The 22449-nt window shown below is 35.7% G+C and overlaps 1 protein-coding gene across 2 annotated transcripts in view; it reads right to left on the bottom strand.

The window, feature by feature from the left end:
* Positions 1 to 22449, bottom strand: part of cdr2l (cerebellar degeneration-related protein 2-like) — a 32176-nt gene that overhangs the window by 6228 nt on the left and 3499 nt on the right. For both annotated transcript variants that reach the window (XM_066704909.1, XM_066704908.1), the window contains exons 2-4: positions 8930 to 9042; positions 807 to 955; positions 350 to 514 (exon numbers count right to left, since the gene is read on the bottom strand). In XM_066704909.1, coding sequence (XP_066561006.1) covers positions 350 to 514; positions 807 to 955; positions 8930 to 9042 — 427 coding nt within the window. The remainder of the gene's footprint in view (positions 1 to 349; positions 515 to 806; positions 956 to 8929; positions 9043 to 22449) is intronic.

The raw sequence follows: 22449 nt of genomic DNA, 5'->3' as shown, positions 1-22449 counted from the left end.
ATTGACTATCACTGATTACAGTATTCAGCATGTTTGATGACCATGAAATTAGAGTGTATGGAGTTTCAAAATGTGTGGTGATTTTATGACAGACCACTGAGGTACAGTGTGGAGGAATCTGTGAGTGCCAGAATCCAGTACAATGTCAGAGTTAACGGGCAACGAGCAGGAAACTGAGGAGGCAGGAAGTGTAATGTGTGAAATGTATGACTTTTACTGAGAGGGGCTGTATAGCAGCAACAAGGAGCTGTGATGTAGGATTGCCGAGTTACAGATATTCCAAAGTGGGAGAGTGGAGGGCAGAGGAAGTGACATTTTTGTTTGGTTGAACAGGGTGCTGGAGGGCTACCTGGGTGCAGAGCAGAGCTCCTTGAGGCAAGGGAAGGAGTGAATGGTCTTGCGTCTCTCTCTCTTCTCCCGACGGACTCTGAGCGTCTCCAGAGAGCGCATCCCTTCAACCTGTATCTGCAGTGCATCCACCTGTGTCTGCAGGGTCTCTATGGTTCCAGTTAGACTGCAGAAAAAGAGGTGAACAGGGAAACAGATTAGAGTCCTATTCAACAGAAGCTTCATCCATTTCATATTTGAGGACCTACAGGTGTACCTATGACATGAGAAGTTCAAATAGAAAACAGTTTTGCGGTCCTCATTCATCCATACAGTAAGACATAAATAATATAGTGGGTACAATAACATAAAACTCATTGAAAAAGAAATGGAACTAATTGGTAAGTAAATGTATGTGTTCCATGGGGTAGAAGTAAGTGTGTAGAGGTCAGGACAATGTCTAGGCCAGGTCTCCTTACTGCTCAATCTTCTGCTGGGAGGCCTTGCTCTCGAGGACCAGCCTCTGGTTGGTGAGCTCCAGGTCCCTGGCCGTCACATCCAGCTGCTCATAGACCTTAGCATGCTGCTCGTTCATTTCCCGCAGCATCTCCAGCTGCTTGGACAGGTACTGCAGGCATGACAGTGGGAAAACTGGTCAATTTCTTATTTCATAATGTAAACAATTGAGGCATATTCAGAGGTTCGCATAAGTGGTACACAGTGTACAACACATGCAGCTCAACAAAGTGGATTTATGTACCACATTGCATGTTCAGCACACAATTCCATATGAATTAGAGCATGACCGATACAGGTGTTTTGGGTCCGATACTGATACTGATAATTGGGAAGCAAAATTTCCCGATTACCGATGTATCTGCTGATATTTACTTTTTTTTTTTTTGTTAGCATGCAAAACATTTTCAAGACAAGACATGTTCTAGCATGGATCCCTCAAATCTCTCCCTGTCAGAGACAAATTGTGTCAAATATGCACTGAAGGCAGGATTTTTACATTTTACATAATAAACTGAACATTCATTTTCATCATAAATAACAAACAGAAATCAAACATTGTAAAAAATAAAATTAAATTAGAATAAGGGAGAATAAATGAATAATATAAAAATATGCATGTTCTGTACATTAGAACAATGCACAAGGTATAATAACGATATCACACACAAATAGAAACATTTGCATGTTCTATACATGAGAACAAAGACCAAGGTATATGAGCAATTTCACACACAAATAGAATAATGTGCATGCTCTACATTAGAGCAAATAATAAGACAGTGTTAAGTGCTGGTCTAGCTTATATTTGCATTTTACGTTGTGTCCTCCTCAGTGCCCAACACTGCCGATCCAACAGTGACATAGTGAAAGCAGCACAGCACAGCTGCATTTAAAAAACAAAATTTATTTAAAAATGCCCTCGAAAGCGTAACTTATTTAATATGTATGTCAATCATATTGCAATACGAATCATAGCCAAAACATGATTTAAGATTTTACATTGTTTTATAAATATCATGTATAGTTTCAGTTTTATACAACATGGTCTGATAGATGCATTTTTCACACATTTTCTTAAGTTTTACTATGATCTGAGCTTGCTTGTCATTTGGAGACAGTCAACATCTTCAGCGAACATTTGCTGTTTTTCTTTATTTTAATTACGATTGTGAATCTTGAAAAGCAATTTAATTAACTTTTCAGTAAAAATACACCTCTATGACATAGTATACAATAATCTTCAGTCATGATGAAAAATAAAAACCATGGATACTCAAATGTAGCACAGCTATGTTTATTGGTTTATAAGCCCTGTGTTTCTCAGTGGGTGTGTGTTTGTTTCTCCGTGGTACTCAGTCGGAAGCTTCCAGCAGAAATTAAAGCACCATAACTATGTTAAAAAATAATGGTAAATAATTATAACAACAACTGTAAAACTAAATAAACATGTATAATTTTATGGCCGGAGGTCTGACAAAGGATTTTATGGTATTTTGAAAAAAATATTTACAGTGGAGTAGTTACATTTAAAATTTAGAAGTGCTCCAATACATCTGTCGGGCTCTAATATGAATACTATGCAGTTAAAGAAAGAACACCTGGGACAACTATAATAATTTGCAGACAGAACAGCTTTGAATAGGTGTGCCAAAGATCTATACTTATCTGTATATAATATCAGTCCTTTTTTCTCTTTAATCAAATTAATTTCCATGACATATGAATAAATTGTATGATTTAGCAGTACAACCTATTGCAGCGGCCTTTAAAGCTCAATATAGTGCCACTGAGAGGACTGTACATATACATCTGCTAGCTCAGTGCCATTACACCTCCTTTCCTTCAGCTGCTCTCTAGTGTAAAATTGCCCAAATGCAATGCCAAGCAGAACAGCTCACAGGGGATTGAGATGTAAATGCAGTTTTTGCGAATAACATGGGAACCTGAATAGTCTGAAGCTATTTTACTCATTCCTTAATGGAACAAGCACTAGCACTGCTCCAGCTTACAGTGACACAGTTAAGGTTTGAATATCAGCCATGCTCGCCACGCTATCTTGGTTAAGCTATGCATCACCATAATAGGCTTTGTAGCATTAGCTTATTTTATGTTAAACATGATCAATAAACATATGTGCAGTTACTTCTCATTATAAATGTGTCCTCTGGGGTGGATTTAAGTCTTAATCCATAAAAAAAAAGAAAAAGGTACAAGTTAAATCTAGACATGAGGTTCCCAAAGTGCGCCCCAGGGGCCAAATGTGGCCCTCGAGGATGTTTGGTGTGGCCCCCTAAAGTCAACCTTCAACCACCCCTTTTCTAAACCTTTACTATATTTTTACACTTTCTAAACATTTTTCTGTTACAAATTGAACATGTAATTTGGGGGAAAATAATTAAACAATTAAAATTCATAAATGTTCCCTAACAGAAATGTATAGGAAATAAAAATATATGATATCGGACATATTTAGTTTTCATCTGTGGTTAATTTTCTTCTGCGGCCCCCTCATCCCATGCAACCTCCGTAAAATGGACCTCCATCACCAGACATTCGGAACCCCTGATCTAGACCTTTTCCTTTTTCACATATTTTTTTAGTTGAACAGCTTTTACCATAATAAAACACTGGGCTTAATAAAAAGTATATTTCTAACGTTATTCATTTGATAATTTGATAATGGTAATTAATCAATTTCATTGTCGGTTTATTCAGTCATTCATCAGTTCGTTTATATGTAAATTAATTAGTTAATACATCCTTTTCTTTGAGATTCTTCATTCATTTAGCAAGTTACAGATTCAGATACAGATTTTAGGTGCATCTATTGCCCAGAGACTTACCTGTAAGAATATATTTAAAAGATGCCTGATAATCTGTCACTGTCTCATTGTGCCATAAATATGTAAACATTGGAACGGACAACAATATTTACACAATAAAGATACAATAGAAGATTAACTGATTCTGCCAATAGATTCTAACAGAAGGCATTTCTCTCAACACACCCTCTTGGGCGATGAAAAACCTGCCACTGAGAGTGCTGTAATCAATCAATCTGTTAACATGTATTTGAAACCAATTTGAAATGATTCGACCTTTGTGACATGGTGCATTATCCTGCTGGAAGTAGCCATCAGAGGATGGGTACATGGTGGTCATAAAGGTCATAAAGAAACAATGCTCAGGTAGGCCGTGGCATTTAAACGATGCCCAATTGGCACTAAGGGGCCTCAAGTGTGCCAAGAAAACATCCCCCACACCATTACACCACCACCACCAGCCTGCACAGTGGTAACGAGGCATGATGGATCCATGTTCTCATTCTGTTTACGCCAAATTCTGACTCTACCATCTGAATGTCTCAACAGAAATCGAGACTCATCAGACCAGGCAACATTTTTCCAGTCTTCAACTGTCCAATTTTGGTGAGCTTGTGCAAATTGTAGCCTCTTTTTCCTATTTGTAGTGGAGATGAGTGGTACCCGGTGGGGTCTTCTGCTGTTGTAGCCCATCTGCCTCAAGGTTGTACGTGTTGTGGCTTCACAAATGCTTTGCTGCATACCTCGGTTGTAACGAGTGGTTATTTCCGTCAAAGTTGCTCTTCTATCAGCTTGAATCAGTCGGCCCATTCTCCTCTGACCTCTAGCATCAACAAGTCATTTTCGCCCACAGGACTGCCGCATACTGGATGTTTTTCCCTTTTCACACCATTCTTTGTAAACCCTAGAAATGGTTGTGCGTGAAAATCCCAGTAACTGAGCAGATTGTGAAATACTCAGACCGGCCTGTCTGGCACCAACAACCATGCCACGCTCAAAATTGCTTAAATCACCTTTCTTTCCCATTCAGACATTCAGTTTGGAGTTCAGGAGATTGTCTTGACCAGGACCACACCCCTAAATGCATTGAAGCAACTGCCATGTGATTGGTTGGTTAGATAATTGCATTAATGAGAAATTGAACAGGTGTTCCTAATAATGCTTTAGGTGAGTGTGTAATATATATATATATATATAGCGAGTCACAACCCTTGCAATAACCAAATTAAAGATCAACCTCAGAATATATTTTTCCTTTATTGTAAATAACAAATTCTAAATGGAAGCCTGAAGTTGATGTTCATATTTTGTAAATCTAATAATGGGAGCTTTTAGGGTGAGTTTTCAGTTGTGCAGAATATTGCATTAATCAGGGCATGATGGCTGGCACAGATATCTCCCATTTGTGACTCCATGACAAAGATATAATTTCACACCATATACTTAAAGACAAAAGGAGACTCTTACACAGTAAACAGCCCACCTGGGAAACAGTACACCACACCATTTGATCTGTATCACTGTATATGACAGTTAGACCATGCTTTAAAATACCTGTAGCTCTGAGATGCAGTTTAAATACATTTATAAGTCCAACATGAACAAGAAAATAATTTACAAAATATATTGTAGGGGACCAACAGACATTTACTGTTCACTTGTGCCTGTGCCCAAAGTTGACAATAGGCAGACATCATTGTGAAGTAACATTTTCAAAGCAAACAGTCTTTTAAAGACAGAAAGGAAAGAAAAAGACCTACTTGGTCCATTTTGTATGATTTATTTATGGTATAACACATTGTATTTCAAAATGCTTCATGAGGAGTATTGTGAATAATTTATGACAAAGTGTAACCTTCATTAAGGTTTAATGCTGAATTGTAAGCTTTTCTAAAGTGAGGTTTTACATAGTGTGCTGGAGTCTTTCGACTAACCTTGGACTATTTTTAATTTGGCTTCAATCATCCCATATGTGTATTACTTTGGTACATTTATGGATTATATGAATTATGGGATAATGTTTAACAAGATATTCCATGCTACAGGGGATCGGGATAGTCCTTCCCCATAGAGTTTTAGTTTTGAGAATTTCCCCAGTGCAGTTTCCCCAGTGCAATGCATACCTCTGGAATACTGGCAGTGATGACATGATTTTCAACAAATCAGCATTTTTAGATAGGTCTGTTTTCAAAACTTAACAGCATAGCAGTTGTCCACAGAAAATATGGGAGATATCTTTGCAGAGACACAAATATCTGAATATGAATTTAAGCTTACTAAAATAATTAGTCCACATTATGGGCAAACTGCATAACCAGAAAGAATACTACATTAATAATGTAATATTTACATTTCCAGTCCACAGGCAGCTGCACCGCCTGCACGATTCATACCTGCACCACTGCTCAGTAACAACTCAATACAGTGGAATATTATGAAAGAACAGTAACATAATTCATATCAAGCTTATGTTAATTTCAAATACGAAGGAGAAGAGACTCCCTGTACCATATGGTAGTTTTGTCGTAATGATTAAAGTGCATATGTTCGGTTTCCTTCTGCCTCAAACAGGCACAGTACAAATTTAAAGTGATAGTACCCTATTAGTACTATATTTCTGTATTTCATAATATGACACTGTATGGAGCTGTTACTAACCAGGGTCAGAAGTGTCAGTGGTGCATTTTGTAAACCCCATTTTCTAGACAACTGGATGCAATAGGTTTGCATTGCATAAGGGCATTTTATAAATTAACTATAGGTATTAAGTTTTCATTCTCAAAACAAACTTAAATAACGATTTGAGAAATCATATGGGGCATGCTTTCAAAATGAGCACACCTGGCTTCTTTTTTTTTCCACCATGAGGTCAGGGGTTGGTCAACGACCATGATCATTTTATTTGTGTGAATTCATGGTTTTCAAACCAAGGTACTGGTCCTAAGCACCACAAGAGAGCACAGACCTCCTATCTATTGGGGACAGAGAATTTGTCAATTTCTAGGACTTTAGTAAGGATGTTGCCCAATGCCAAGGTGCATTTTGAGATATCAAGGCCAAACTCTGCAAGCAAAGGTATTACGTTCTGTTTTGCGTTTCCTGCAAGGCTGCAAATTTCTGTAGAGAAAACTCTACTTTTCTCCAACATACGAGATGAGATGAGATGAGATGAGATGAGATTTCCTATAACACAGAGATGGTGTTGTTGCCTGTAGAGTGGTCTGGCTTGTTCTTAATAATTTAGTAGCTGTGTACAGCCACTGACTTCTCTCAAAATGAACATTAATTTCACATTTATAATTTGTGTTTATTTATTTATTTATTTTTAAATAATTGTATTAAACTAGCATTGAAAATATGCTACACAGGGCAGCATTACTATAAGCCTAAAACTGACATTAGAGGTTGTCCTCTATCACCTTTGCCGCAGGTACATTTGGTGGTCCACAGAGGTGTTAGAACTGAAGGTTTACACATCCTTGTATGATAATTTATCATCGATCACGCTCCTTCAGCCAACTTTCTCAAGAGTTTGATGTTGCTAAATCAATTGTTATCCCAGTACTTACAAATCAGTCACTTTATGCATAGTCAGGTATTCCATTTTCCAGAACTGCCTCTCAAATCCATTTTTTTTTTTTTTGACCTTGATCTACAGTGTAAGGGCATGGTGTCTAAACATTATAATTATACTTCTTATTTGCACTGTCACCAATTTGCACTATATATTATTGAACTTCTTGAAATTCCTCCCAGAGGGATTGCTCAGATTCAAGAAACAGTCATTTAGATATTTTGCCCTTTGCATCTCTGCTGGCTCACCATCATATTTTATTGAATATGAAGCAGGCTGTTTCTCCTGTCCACACTCATTGGATTAGAGAAAATGTTCTCTCAAACTTGAGAAAATCTGATTTACTCTCTGAGGGTCTACTGATAAAATGTAAACTGCATGATACCCCTTTATCTTGTATTTTCATAGCATTATGTTAATCAATTTCATAAGTTTTACTCTTCTAAGTTACAGAGATCTCATTCCCTTTTATTTTCCTTCTATTCCTTTTTTCCTCCTGAGTGTTATGATTGTTGATATACATTTTGTATATATTGCAGTTATTGTATTGTTTGTGTGTGACTGTTGGGGGGTGGGGGGCCCAAAGTGAGAATTTGAACCTGGGTAATAGTTGCTTTTACTGTCTCAGATTTTATAATGTTTATGACATTTTTCTATGTATTATTAATGGCAATTAACTCCTCAGTCATTAAACATTTTAATATAAACATCTAATCACAATGGGCAAACTACAGCCCTTAGGTTCACAACAATTTCCACATTTAAATCTTTAGAAATGGTGCATACTAGTAAATGAAAAACAACATGGCAACATGTTTCATAGTAACACGTTATACTGAATTTAGCCACCTCTGTTCTCTGACACTGCTAGTATATTTTTCTTTGTGTAGTGTAATTGTAGGCAATATCATTTAATTGTTATCAGCACAGTATTCATACGCACCATGTTCAAAATGGTTTCTACAGATGACTAAACTCGATTTTATCTCTCTCATTTGCACATATTTGTTCCCCTATGTAACTGGTTTTGTTAATCTGACAGAAGTGAAAACTCCCTTGTTTATTACAAGTCACATGCTTAAACTGAAATTATGTGATCACCAGTAATTGCATAGCTTTACAGCAGTGGGTGGAGTTAGATTCTGCCCTTGATTACGCCGAGGGTCTTGCTTATTTAGAGCAACAGGATGATGTGCTTCCTTTTCACTGCGTTGATTATGAACATCAGTTTGCAAAAAGGACGTTAGCTCATTTAAATCAACCTGTGTGTTTATATGAACATTTACAATAAAACAAGATCAATACATTCTTTACTACATTTTTTTTAATTTGTTAATTAACAAACTCAGTTTTCTTTACTTCAACAATAAATACCAAAATATTAGTGTTTCTGGATTATCCACATCAGTCCTTCCCATCAATAGTGTGGATAATCAAGAGTCTACTGTATGTACAATGTATCCCTGTATATTGTAATGTGAATGTTTCTGTTTTGCAGAGGATTTGAAAAAAACTAAGCATGAAATGGACACATACTTTCCTATGGGATTTCTTGTTTTTCTCTCCACTGTGCCTGATAAGGTCATGATGACTATTGTAAATGTCCTTATTTTAATCTGTAAAACTGCTCTATGGCAATTTGTTGTGAAGGGCACTATACAAAATAAAAACTGATTGATTCCCTTACCTCAATCTCTTGCACCTGCTCCTCATTGGTGAGGTACATTTGCTGTAATGAGTCCTCCAGTTCCTTGTTTCGCTCCAGCAGAGTCTTCCCCAGCTCTGCGGCCAAGTGCAGGTCTGAGGAGAAAGAGAAAACTTGACCTTTTATATACTTTTTAGAAGTACACATGGGCATCCATCAGATGTAAACACAATGCTAACACACAAGTTGTAGAAGTAAGGTCAACACTGTTCCCATGGTTGCCAACTGGCTCTTATTTTCCAGTCGAAAGTTACAATGTATTATTAATAAATTATGCATTTCATATGAGATGAGCAGAGGACTCCATCAGTTAAGTAAAGTTCCATTTTGTTGTTTATGGTTTCAACCTCATATTCTGTTAATTCTTCATCATATCCCTGAATGTCTTTTCTTTTCCTCCCTATTTTCAAAAGGTTGCACTTGAACACCAAAATATGCAGTAAGAAATCATATGTGATCCTTATGACCAGGGTGTGAGGGCAATTTAAATTATCAGAGGTTATTTTATTTTGTATTTTACACACATCAAAAAACAGATAAACTTGATGCATATGTAATTATTTGTTTAATAAAGATTTGATGACTATGTGCCTGTATCTTCTCAGTGGTCTACAAATTCTATTGATAATACCCATACCAGGAATAATTAGTAGTATGGCTCTATCTTGACACATTACCATTTTTTTTTGTTTAATTAGCTTTAGTTAAGCCTGTTGTATTACTATCTAAAATTGTGATGAAATTAAGGATTTTTTTGGGGGGGTCAAACCCATCATGCCATAAACGTCACTAAATCTGTTCTATTTTTAATCCTTCTTCAAGCCTGATTAAGAAAGAAGGGTGCCATGACCTTCAATTGGTTCATGTCAAAAACTTTGTCCTAAGGATGATACAACTGAAATGTAATAAACTGTGGGTCTGTACAATTCAAACCTAAAACAGGATGTGTACATGGACATACTAGAGGGATGTAGATCCAAACTGAACACCATCTAAAATCAATATTTGTGCAGAATCTTCTTCATTTGAGTGACAATTACTTGATTGGCTGAAAAGTTCTGGTTAGCTATGACCTCTCCAATCAAGCTGGTCAAAAAGTCAGTAAGAATGAATACATTTAATATTTTTAGTTTTGAACTTTCTTACAAGTTCCTAGACATCATACACAGACAGAGAATACACATTACAATTAAAATCACTGCAAACATTTAACAATTATCACTGCATTAGTATTTAAACATTTTACGTGACATCACATTATATAAAAGTGGTCGAGTGGCTTTAGTGATACAAAGTTACAGTCAACTGTTCACAAAGCCACAATGACAATCACAAAGTTATTAGGCCATGATCTTAAGGCATTCAGCTTTCAATACCATTCTGACATTTAGTGGTCTGAAAAACAACTAATTTACGTATTTGTTTACTTTCATTAAAAAGTTCTACGCATGTAATCTGCTAGTATTTTGTAAAATCGTAATACTTTTTTCTGTCTCTACTGATGCAATGGTTTATGGGATTTATATATGCAAAAGTATGTGTAGACCCCATCAACGAGCAGAATTTAATTAACATGATCATCAGAGAAGCAGTAGAGCAGTTTGTATCCACTCTGTGAAATTGAAAAGCTAAAGCTATATAAATGGCTTCAATGACATTCCCTAAGGCATGATGCATCTTCCTACATGTGATCATGGATTTATTAACAAACTGTCATTTGAATACATTAGAGGAGAGATTGAATGCATCAGCCACACCATCTATAAGGAAGAAACTGCAGTCTTGGTTGGGATTAGTTGCTGTTCCCTAATTTTCCAGTTGTCCATGTCATTTGTGAAAAAGATTGTTTAATTTCAAAACAACATCAAACAGAAAAGAATGTTAGCTGAAGTCCAGACTCAGTGCAATTAGTTGTGATTTTTAATAATAGTACCATTATTATTATTATTATTATTATTAATAATAATAATAATAATAATAATACCTCGTCATATTTTAGTATAGAGTCTGCCTAACTAAAGGGTAGATTCTTTTATACAAATGCACTGATCAAATACTTCTCTCTTAAGGCAAATGGGTTGATTTACTTTCAATAATGTGCCAATTCTTCCAACTCCTTCATATTTTTACTCTTCCGATTTCTTCCATAAGATCTCCATCTGCACAGATTTGTTGTCTAAGGTAAACAACTTCTAACTCACACACACAGTTATAAAAAAGTATTCACCCTTTACCGAAAAATTCACATTTTGATTAATTACAAATAATGAAACATTTATTTTAAATCACTTTTTTAATTCTAAAACTTAACTTAATAATCAAACTTAACACTGTTATATGTTAAGGAAGTTTAATGTCACCAAAACCTAAAAAGAAAATCTAATCTCACAAGTCCTTTCAAATTCTGTTTAATACTTATTTGGTGCTATTAACTTTATTTACAATATACACATTCATGTTTTCAGTTATTATACTGTTTGATTAAATCAGGATATTCATTAGCATACATTTTGGCACCATAATAAAAGGTTTATGATTCTGACCGCTTTAAATTTAGGATTGGGACATTGCCTCAAGGGACAACTTTACAGTGGTCAAATCTATATAATCAGGCTCTGTCCAATACTTTAAATCAGTTTCATTGACAAATAGAATCCTGATTCTTCATCAGCATTGATCCACAAATTAAAAAGATGGATTTGTTTCTTAAGCGGTATACAAAATTATCAATAGTTCCTACAAACCAAAGACCAATTGTGAAGGCTACAAACAAAAATACATTCAAGTGCAACTAAATACAGCAAAATAGGATGCAGATTAATGTATGTATTTTTCTAATTAAAGTGATTGCTAACTACTATGGATCAGACACTACCTGCTGCTATAAAACAAGTAAGAATTGTCCTCCATCATGTTGGAGTATGGCACGGTAAACCTATGTTGCAGTAGGCACATTGTTAACAGCAGTCCCTTTGCCAGTTAATAGTTGAAAATCTGGATATATTTAACAGACTGAGAACTACAGTGGAAAATGTGTGCAAAAATGTATTCATTCTGCACTTAATTTTGGCACAGTATTTTCACCCTAGCATCAATCACATTCTGCAAGGAGCAGGACAGCAAGTCAATCGATGATGTATTGACTTTGCCTGCTTTGGGAGTGCAAAGACATCAGAATACATATATAAAGCCGAGGAAATACATATTGTGATTTAACAAACATTTGTAAAAGGTATGGTGTACTGACTGGCTTAACTAATGCAATTAATCTATTTCATGATTTCAATATGCATAGAAAAGTACAGTTGACTTTCAGTACCTATCGATCGCTGTCAGGGTTTATAATTATAATTAGCTCTCAGTTAATGAATTAATAAATAAGTTATCAGGTTTCATATCAGTATGAAATACATTTCAGAGTTATTATTTCCACAAAATAGAGAGATTGAGGAATAAACTGTAAAGATGATCCATATGCATGCAGCAAACTATGCAATGTTCAGGGAAAACAGAAACGCAGCCCATATGGGCTGGGAGTGAATGTTGAAGGTGTTCCCTTCACCATGTGCTTGCCAAACATTCAGCTTGTCTTAAAAGCCAATTGAACTGTTTTTGAATGAGAAAATACCTAAATATCACTGCACTGCATTCCAAGTTATAGAAAAAGCACAAAGCTACTACAGTCAACAGCCCGCCTGCTTAACCTAGACCCATGCACAAGCAGACACATTTAGCGGATCGTCGACTTACTTGGTGTCCTGCCCCTTGCAGAATGTGACTGATGCTGGGGTGAAAAGACTGTGCCAAAACTAAAGGCAAAATAAATAAATTATGAAATTTAGTTTTTCAATTAATAAAATAATAATATATACATCTTCCACAGAGAACCAGTTGCTTATGGAATAAATGAAATGCTTTAAAACAAAACAAAGAATATGAAGGGGACAGCCAGAAATATGTATACCATTATTATGGTTGAATGTATACTATGTATCTTGGCATCTGGCTGGGCAGAGTAAGAAACTGGTCTTGACAGTCACCACTAACAATATTTCCCATTTGTCTTGCCAGCTGCCTTTATAGGACAGAAAACTACATCTAGTGCACAGACAGTCCTGGGAGGATAGGGGAAAATCAGCAATACTGGCAAGTGTTCACTATCTTATTTTTTTGATTTCTCTTCATTCTTCCCAAGGGATTGACACACAGCGTTTTGGGGACAAAATAAATCTCCCAGGCAAAAAGATCCATCAGATATTCTGTACACCGATGGGTATAATTTATTATTTATAACATGTAATTTACAAGTCAACCATAGACTGACATTTAATCACCAGTAAAAAAAATGAAAGGCTGAGATTGACATCTATTAAATGACCTCCACCAATAAAACAATTAGGGAAAGAAAGTTATGACTGCCGAAAAGATGTAATTTTCGTTCTGACCGAGGCATTTCTTTGTGCTAATATTCCACTGGGGGAAAAATAAAAGATAATGCCAAACTACGTGCATTTGTGAACAAACGTAATAAATGCGGGACCAATTTCTATAGCAGGTCAACTGAAAAGGGAATATCTACCCCAAATTGCTGATTTGCACAAGACTATAATTATACAACTGTCTGACAGTGTACCTGTAGTTACTCAGGAGTCATCACGTGCAAAAGATCAATTTGCACATTTTGTTTGTTGTTCAAGGACTATTGAATACCATGGAACTGGAAAGTAATAATAGCCGATATAGTTAGTATCATGGGGTATTGTGGTGCATTTACATTGCGTTTCAATGCATTTTATTAATTCAAGTTAATTTTATTAATGTGACTGTTTTTGTCTTCTAAAATGCTAGTTACATTATCAAGGTATACAATGACATTCTTCGAGGTGTACTGCAAATTCAATACATTTGACTTGTAATATCTTGAAATATTGACTTGAAAGATCATTTTCCAAAAGCAGACAAACTGGTTGCAACCTTTTAAACACCACTTGACAGAAGCAATCCAACAATAAGTCTATAACTTTGCCACCTTAGCCATGCATAACATGATGGAGCACTTGTTATTCTGCTGCTGCATATCATTTCAAATACATCCCTTTCTATGCAGGGTTCTTGAGAAATGAAATTCACGTTTCACCAAACACTGTAGAATTAAAAGAACCTCTTTAAATTTCTTACAGATGAGCAAAATGTAAAATTAATTGCATTAAAACTGAACTATTTCACAATTTTAAATGAAATGCTAAAATATAGGGTATTTGTCAGTCCTTACCAATTCTGTAGAAATGTTTCTTCTTATGGTCATTTTTTTACAGAATAACATGCATGTCTGATAACAGGCAAGATTAACCACCTGATGATGATTACATTTAATAGGAAGATGTAATGCACAGGACATTTTCTTTCATGAACGTGTAAGTGACATTTGTGTTGCTTGAATTATTATTATTATTATATTATTTTTGTAAAACATGTTATGAATTCAGTATTTTATTGAAATTGTTCCAGGAATCATGGCTTTTTAAATTTGGTTTGTTGGTTTGTTCATTACTCTTTTTGTTGAAAGATTATGTTGCTACTAGTAAATTAAAACATTTCAATTTACAAATTCTAATGAATAATATTGAATAAGATGTAAATTGACATAAAGGGATGCATGTCTCTTTAAATAAACGTCCATAACTGCTCCTGCCTAATCAATGCGCATAAAAAGACAAATTGAGATGATTAAAGGAATCATGAGACTATTCATTAATAAGTGGTTTAATTAAGCAGACTACATGGTAGAATTAAGGAAGAATTAAGTGCAGCCTTAGAAATCAGGTCACACCACCTGGCACCTTGATCAGTTCCTAACCCCTTACAGAAATTGACAACAAATTATTTTGTGATGTCCATCACAAGATTCCCACAACACGTCACTGTAAAGCCCCTGCTATAGCAACACTGGTACAGTGGAATGTATCCACATTGGACAAGATCGCAGATGGATAAGATATTGAAGTATTATTTTTTTTAGACAATTTCCTGTCTATGAAAGAGTATTGGATCCAAGGTGTAAAACGTATGCATACATCATTTATTTAAACACTCACAATTATATGGAAACTAATAAAATACAATTATTATCATTATTATTAGAAGAAGCCCTAATAACTTAAGTATTTCAAGATCGTCTGACAACTAGGAGGCAGGTCAGGGGTCTACAGTGGATCAACAAATAGTGTAGAGAAATCCATATATTCCAGACAGCACTGGTTCCAATCAGATGGTTAAAGATGACTGTGACCATTTGTGGTTTGACTATAAATACAGTGGGGGCAATATTGCTGCATGCATACATAAGTGCCTAATATCCAAAATCACTAGTGGAGGGCTGGATTCAATAGGTTAATGGTAAACCATAATAACCACAACCTGCATAGTTTACCATAAATATTGACAAGAAAATAATTATCACATACAAGTAGCACTCACTCATATTAAGGCATGTCACTGAATGACAGCGAAAGATACTTTTCTACAGTTAAATAACATTAACAAAAACAACACACATATAAACAGTACATTTATATATATATATAAAATAAATATATAGACAGACAGAAAACTTAAGTAAAAGTGATATACACACATACAGTCCACTATTCTGAATGACTTCAGAATATATTATTTGAAGACTCTGAAACTTTACATCACACAGCTGTACCATTAATGACTCAGCCCTTATTCTCATTTTGAATGTGGAGATAGGCAGTGATGTCCCATGGTCTTGAAACTGTCTGATGGTATATTACAGGCCAAACCTTGAAACAAGCACATACTTTCACTGAATTTATGAAAGAAGAACAAAGGGGAGTTGGAGGAGTTGGCAGCTCTGGTATGTCAACATCAAGCTCCATTGTTAAATAAAGCTGTTGGAGGAGATCCTCCAAATGATCGGTTAGGATATTTTTATAACATTTTTTGTCACACAAACTGCTTTGACTATTTGTGTTGACAATGACAACATGAACATGACCGTTAAAATATTAATTCACCCCTATACCTCATGCACCCAGTAGTGTGTAAATAAAATATCTTTGAAAATGCGGTCTCTTTTAAAATATTCTTAACAGAATACCCTATGCATTTTGAGAAATGTATCCTGAATTGGGGGATCCCTTCTACTGTTTGTGCCTCTGACTGTCATGTAATGGTAAACACACTTGAAGATACAAGGTAAATGGTGTTTTACAGTATTTGTAATATGAATATTTTGGTTTTGTCTAGGACTTGACAAACTTTAAGCATGAAATAGACTTGTATGTTACAACATATTATTATTATCGTCATCATTTTTCTTTTTTTTTAACTGATTAACAACCATGCATGCGGTGCTTCACAATTAATTTTGGGTAGTGGTGTAAAAATAAATGAATGCATTGGTAATTGATATGTTCTTAAATGAAGAAGGTGCCAATACTTATGCATGAAATTAAAACCCAGTCTGAAGTTGACTCTGGTCTCCATTCAACCCTGAGTGTGTTAAAATTGTATTTATTTGAATGGTAATAAAGTAGATAAACGTATTTAGTATACAATTAAATGATTGTGTTAATTATGCTACATCAAAAGCAGAAACATTTTTTTTCTGAGAAATTGCATTATGTAATTTTTGGCGCAAACCAATTAAAATTTTAAGGACATAAGGACTGGAGTTTACCTTGATTTAAACCATTCTTGCTTTATTTTTACATTTAAGAGGAATGATGGGTTTTATTTTTTTTAAATATTCACTAAGAGATGGCTTGTATCTATTCTTATCTAGTCTGCTCTTGTGCTAATGTGCATTTGGACAGAGAGGCTAGGCGCAACTCAGTGAGGCACAAGACAATGCAAGTCCCAACAATGTGAGCAGCCTCGGTGCCTAGAGGCCAAGCTGTTTATCTGTATGAGTAAGAGACTTGCCACGTGTCATATCTCTCAATCACGCTGAGAATGCTACTCATTTGAACAAGTTATTTTATTATGTAAGTGGTGTGCATAATGCAGTGGGGCTTCTTTGTGAAGATAAAGACAAATTGCAGGTTAATAGGAAGGAGTCCATTTTGGAGTGCAAAATTGTTACTAATTACAAGAAGCTTTTATATACCAACCTTCAAAATACAACAGAAAATAACTTTCACATGACCTGTTATGATGGGCACGAAGACAGAAATTTGCAAAAAATTTGATGAAGGCCATAGAACTTTTAGAAGTATTTACAAAAAATGAAATTAAGTCTCTTGCATTTTGACATTTGTGAGTTTCATAAATGAAAATTAAGGGTGAAAGGATTAAGTGAGATATAGTAAACCTTTAAGCAGCAGTTTTGGAAATTTGAATTTAACTCACTTAATTACTGGCAAACACTCTTGTTGTCTGTGAATCCAAGTAAAAAACAATAGTGGAAAGTTGGTAGATATTCAATGTATGATTATTCATATTATTATGTTTTTCTTAAATTTAATATCTACTGTACTAAAAGAGAGACCTAAAAAGAAACAGTTTCCTCAATTCAACAACAATTCGCAGCAATTATTCTACTTATTTAGCCTGCAACAGCACTTTCCCCCCCAAGCAACAAAACAGGAAACAATCCTAATATATTCCATGAATGATTTTTACCAGGGATAATAAATGGAAAAGAATCTTATTGGCAATAGATCTAAAATTAATTTCATAAATGGAAAAAGGAATTAGAAAAAAGATTGAAAAAAATATATATTTGGTAAGTTACAATATGCAGAAATTGATGATGTTCACTAATGTGAAGGACTAAAAATATAGTAACATCAAACTATATAGTAAGTAATGTAAATGCTCATATTCCCCAACCGTGTTCATTTAATATATTTTCTCAGAACTGTTTGGTACAAGAGATAATGGACCCCTCAGATCTCACGCAGAGATCATCAGAGGCAATGAACAAACATATTTATTTTCGGTATACGTCTGAGCCTTAACTAATCTACACTGAGTATACAAAACATGAAATAGACAGATGAGGTGAATCTGGGTGAAAGCTTTGATCCCTTATTGATGTAACCTGTTAAATCCACTTCAATCAGCGTAGATGAGGGGGAGGAGACAGGTTAAAGAAGGATTTTTCAGCCTTGACACAATTGAGGCAAGGATTGTGTGTGTGCGCCATTCAGAGGGTAAATGGGTAAGACAAAAGACTGAAGTGCCTTTCGAATGGGGAATGGTAATAGGTGCTAGGGATGCTGGATTGAAGTGTCAAGAACTGTGACGTTGCTGGGTTTTTGACACTCAGCTATTTCCTCTGTATATCAAGGATGGTCCACTACCCATAGGACATTGAAAACAGCTAATTGATAAAAGAATGACACGAATTGTGCAGAGCAACAGAACAGATGGGCTACAGTTAGTCAACTGACAGTCCAGTACAACATTGGTGCCGAAAGACCATTAAAAACTCGTCTTACCTTGACACAAATGGAATATGGCTGCCGACGACCTGTAGAGTTCCACTTCTTTCAGCAAAACAGTACAAAGGGAGTAAAACACTGGAGGATTGGAAAAACATTGCATGCTCAGATGAATCCTGGTTCCTGCTATCCACCTGCTAATGGATGTTTTCAGCAGGATAATGCCACATGCCACAAGGTTATCATTGTCTAGGAATGGTTCCACAAGCATGAAAATGAATTCAGATTACTGCAGTGGCCAGCCCAGTCACCAGATCTCAAACCAATTGAGCATCTGTGGTATGAGATTGGACAAACTATTCTGAAGAAGCATCCTGTGGAACACTATTGACACCTTGTAGAGTCCATGCCCTGACGAATCAAGACTGTTCTGAGGGCAAAAGGGGTGCAGAAGGTGTTCCTAATGTTTTGTACACTCAGTGTATCTATATAGATATCCATGTGTCTGTCTGTATGTTTTTAAGAATTGGAAAATACCATCTATACTTTTTGTTCTGTGTGAAAGAGAATGGTTTCAGAGCAGATATTAAAATGCAATGCACTCCTACTGGAATGTGATGTAATGCAGTGAAATGTCCTGTCCTGAGATGTCCCATTTGGCTCATGCAGAAGTCAAGACATCTGTATATTTATGTCCACTACAATTCTTTCCTTAGAATGGGATTAAGTGAACAAATGGCACATAGGAATGCTACTACTTTTCTAAATACTAAGTGAAGAATACTATCCACACTAGTTGTAAGGAAGTCCAGTCGCGAATCCAGTATTGCAGGCAAGTGTCCAGACTCTGTGATTCATAGATTATATTTGGCTTTAATGTGGATGAAGAAAAACACGATCAGCCATAGAATCCTGATCTCTTTAAGAAGATTATGACTTTAAGCACAGGGATGCAGATGCAGTCCATCCATTTCATCAAAATATAAAAGTCAACACAGTCTATTGATTAAAACAACAAATATTTAAATAATTTTAAAAAATCCCAAGTTCCTCACACTTGAATGAATAGCACACCTCAGATATCGCTGACCTTTTGAATTTTATCATCTTCATTGAATTTACATTTTACACTTATGCCACAGGCTTAAATAATCCCTGTCTGAAAGATGTGCCTGAACAGTAATCAGATAATGCTGAAGCTTAATTCAGAAAAGTCAAATCTGAATTAAGAAAAGTATATGACTATATAGATGCCATACTTTAGTAATGCAAATTAAAGCAACTTTTTCCAGGTAAAGGACTGATCACACTACAGTATTTATTTTTTCACAAGGCATGTAGTACAGGTATTTGCTCATATAGATGTGCTACTATTGAATACCACTGGTCCCATGTTGCACGGGGGTTTATTAAACGGCATTTATTTTTGATATTAAAATAGGCTGAAAAAAATTGCCTTGACCAAGCTAAGTTACTGAACACTCCATTTATGGAGTGCACCAGACACATTCTTCTCTTTGTTTTCCTTTTTCTTTAGAGTAATAACTGTGCAGTAGCTTGTACCTAATGTATATTGCCCTCACAGGACAGGTAGAAATAGCATTATTTTAAATCCAAAAATGTAACCGGTTTCTTTTGCTAGCTAATTTCATATTGTTTTGCTTGGTAAGAAAGTGCGTCAGGAGTGAGACTGGGGCTGTCATCGTACTGAACATCAGTTTAATACTCAATAGGATCCGTGCTGTTGCAAATTGTAATAGTTGCCAAAGCTCTTTTAAATGTGCACCAACCAAGGTTCGATGTAAAATATATATAAAAAAAACATCCTTTAAAAAAATCTAAATACAAAACTGCTAAGTACCACCAACACCAAAACCTAAGTGCCTATTGCCTTGAACAAAAGCAGTTCTGAGAGCCTTCTAGGACAATGGGAACATTGTCAAACAAATAGAGCGTTTACTGTACAGAGCAGAATGCCAGTGACAAGTGCCGATAGGATGATGTGGTCCCTGGTGCCTGAAGCTCTCAGATTGCTGCAGAGGCCCTTCAGCAGGCAGTATGGAGTGCTCCCACTTCCTTAACACACATACACAAACATGCATACACACACACAATTCCTCTGCTCAAAAGAGAGCAACATCTTCAGTCAAAAACAAACAAGTTATTTGGTCTAGCAAAGTAAAAGGCCTGCAGTCACTGCATAGTGGATTAACACTGGAGCTTCACCAGTGTACTCAGAGATTCACTGAAAGCGATTATCATTCTTTCTGTCCACTGGCTCCCCCAATCTCTCTTTCTTAATTTTGCTCTTCAACTTTAAAACTTTAGTTTCCCACTAAATACATTTTACAATTTAAACCTATACTGTATGTTAATTAATTAAAATGTATTTGCATTCAAAATGTTTCACACAAAATATTTGTTAGTTCTGAAACACCCATCTAAAAGGCAAGGATCCCCTTTAAATGTCTATACCAACATGTGGATATTCAATATACAAGACCTTGGGCTTGTGCAAGATTCAAATCCCCAACATAAGGAAACATGCGGACCGTGAAACACTTAAGGAAACTGAAAATAAATGGAATTGATTATTTATGTACTTCTCTTTTTATATGCAAATTGATTGTATTCTTTTTGTGTTTTTGTTAGTGCGACTGAAAACATGTTATGCTTTTTTGGTATAAAAAGTAACCGTTTTGATTTGTACTTCCTATGTTGATGTTGTAAATCAAAACTGATTTATTACAGTTAGTAAGTTATGTAGAGATGTTAAACTGAAGCAGTTGCCATCATTCTTGATCAAAAAGAAATCTCACAGGATATGAGCAGAAGCCAGGAGGTTAACAAAATAAGCCTGATGTGTTCAACTGGATAATTTGTATAATTTAATGAATGTGATCAAACATTTATATAGAAATTAAATTAACCTAAGCATTCCTAAGCATTCAACATTTAAAGTACTGCCTCATCAATAACAATCAACAGGCAGCCAAGAAAATCGGACCTGATGGACAGGACAGGTGATGGAGTCTGTAAGCACAGGGGATGGTCCACATGTAACAGTGGGATTGGTATTGTTCAGTCACTGAGATTGCTGCAGAGTTTAGCAGAGGAGATTGTGACAGGAGCTGGATATGGTGATGCTACTCTCAGACTTGGAAGAGCATTCAAGCAGCCTTGGGGCTTTTTAGTGATATGGGTTTGACAATCATTTTTGCCTGTGTGGATCAGTGTGCCAAAGAAGTGAGGTCTTATTACAATACGTGCTGCGTGATGTCATAGTCATCCCCCCAAGAATGGCGAGTTTTCTCCTCCACCAAAGGTGGAAGTGTACCAAAACAATAACATCCTCATGAGTTTGCAGTTTTTTAGAGGTTTATATGAGTACATTCACAAGTACTAGTGATCAAAGAAGAAATAAAATACACACTGAAAGTCTAATTTTGGTTAATGTAAACACCATTAACCAATAAATACAGAAAAGGGGCTAAATACAACAACTTCAAAAGCTATGAACCATTATAAGGTTGGACAGATCTGACAAAAGCCATTTCCATAGAGCCATGTTGCTTTCCACCCCACCCCACCCCACCCCACTCTCTCTCTCTCTCTCTCTCTCTCTCTCTCTCAGACTGAATTCATCTAATTCTGAGATTCTCAAATACTCCACTATTTTAATTTTTCATTTCATCAAGGTTGACTAGCCATTTAATCAGGAACCCAGTCCCACATTCCATTAAAGACTTCTGTCAGAAATAAATCACTGAATTAAAAGACTGTCATTCTTATAAAATACATATTCAAAATCTATAATTAATTTTATTTACCTATAAAAGCATTCCAGACAAAGCTAGTCTGAATCTGGGACATGGCAGTGATTGGGATTCTTCATGGCAAGTCAGGAGTTGGTTAGTCCACCTTAAAACACTATAGCTCTGCTGTTTGAGAAGGGGATTTGCTGAGAGATATTAAGTGGATGGCTTGGCAGCTTACATGTCAGAGGACGTGTTTGTTAGTCAAGTACATCTCGCATGGCATACAGGCTTCTGATTTTCTAAATGCTTTCAGTACTTAACAGGACGTGAC

This window comes from Amia ocellicauda, chromosome 5 (genome assembly GCF_036373705.1).
Source record: "Amia ocellicauda isolate fAmiCal2 chromosome 5, fAmiCal2.hap1, whole genome shotgun sequence".
Taxonomy (NCBI): domain Eukaryota; kingdom Metazoa; phylum Chordata; class Actinopteri; order Amiiformes; family Amiidae; genus Amia; species Amia ocellicauda.
This window is presented reverse-complemented; position numbering and strand designations above follow the sequence as displayed.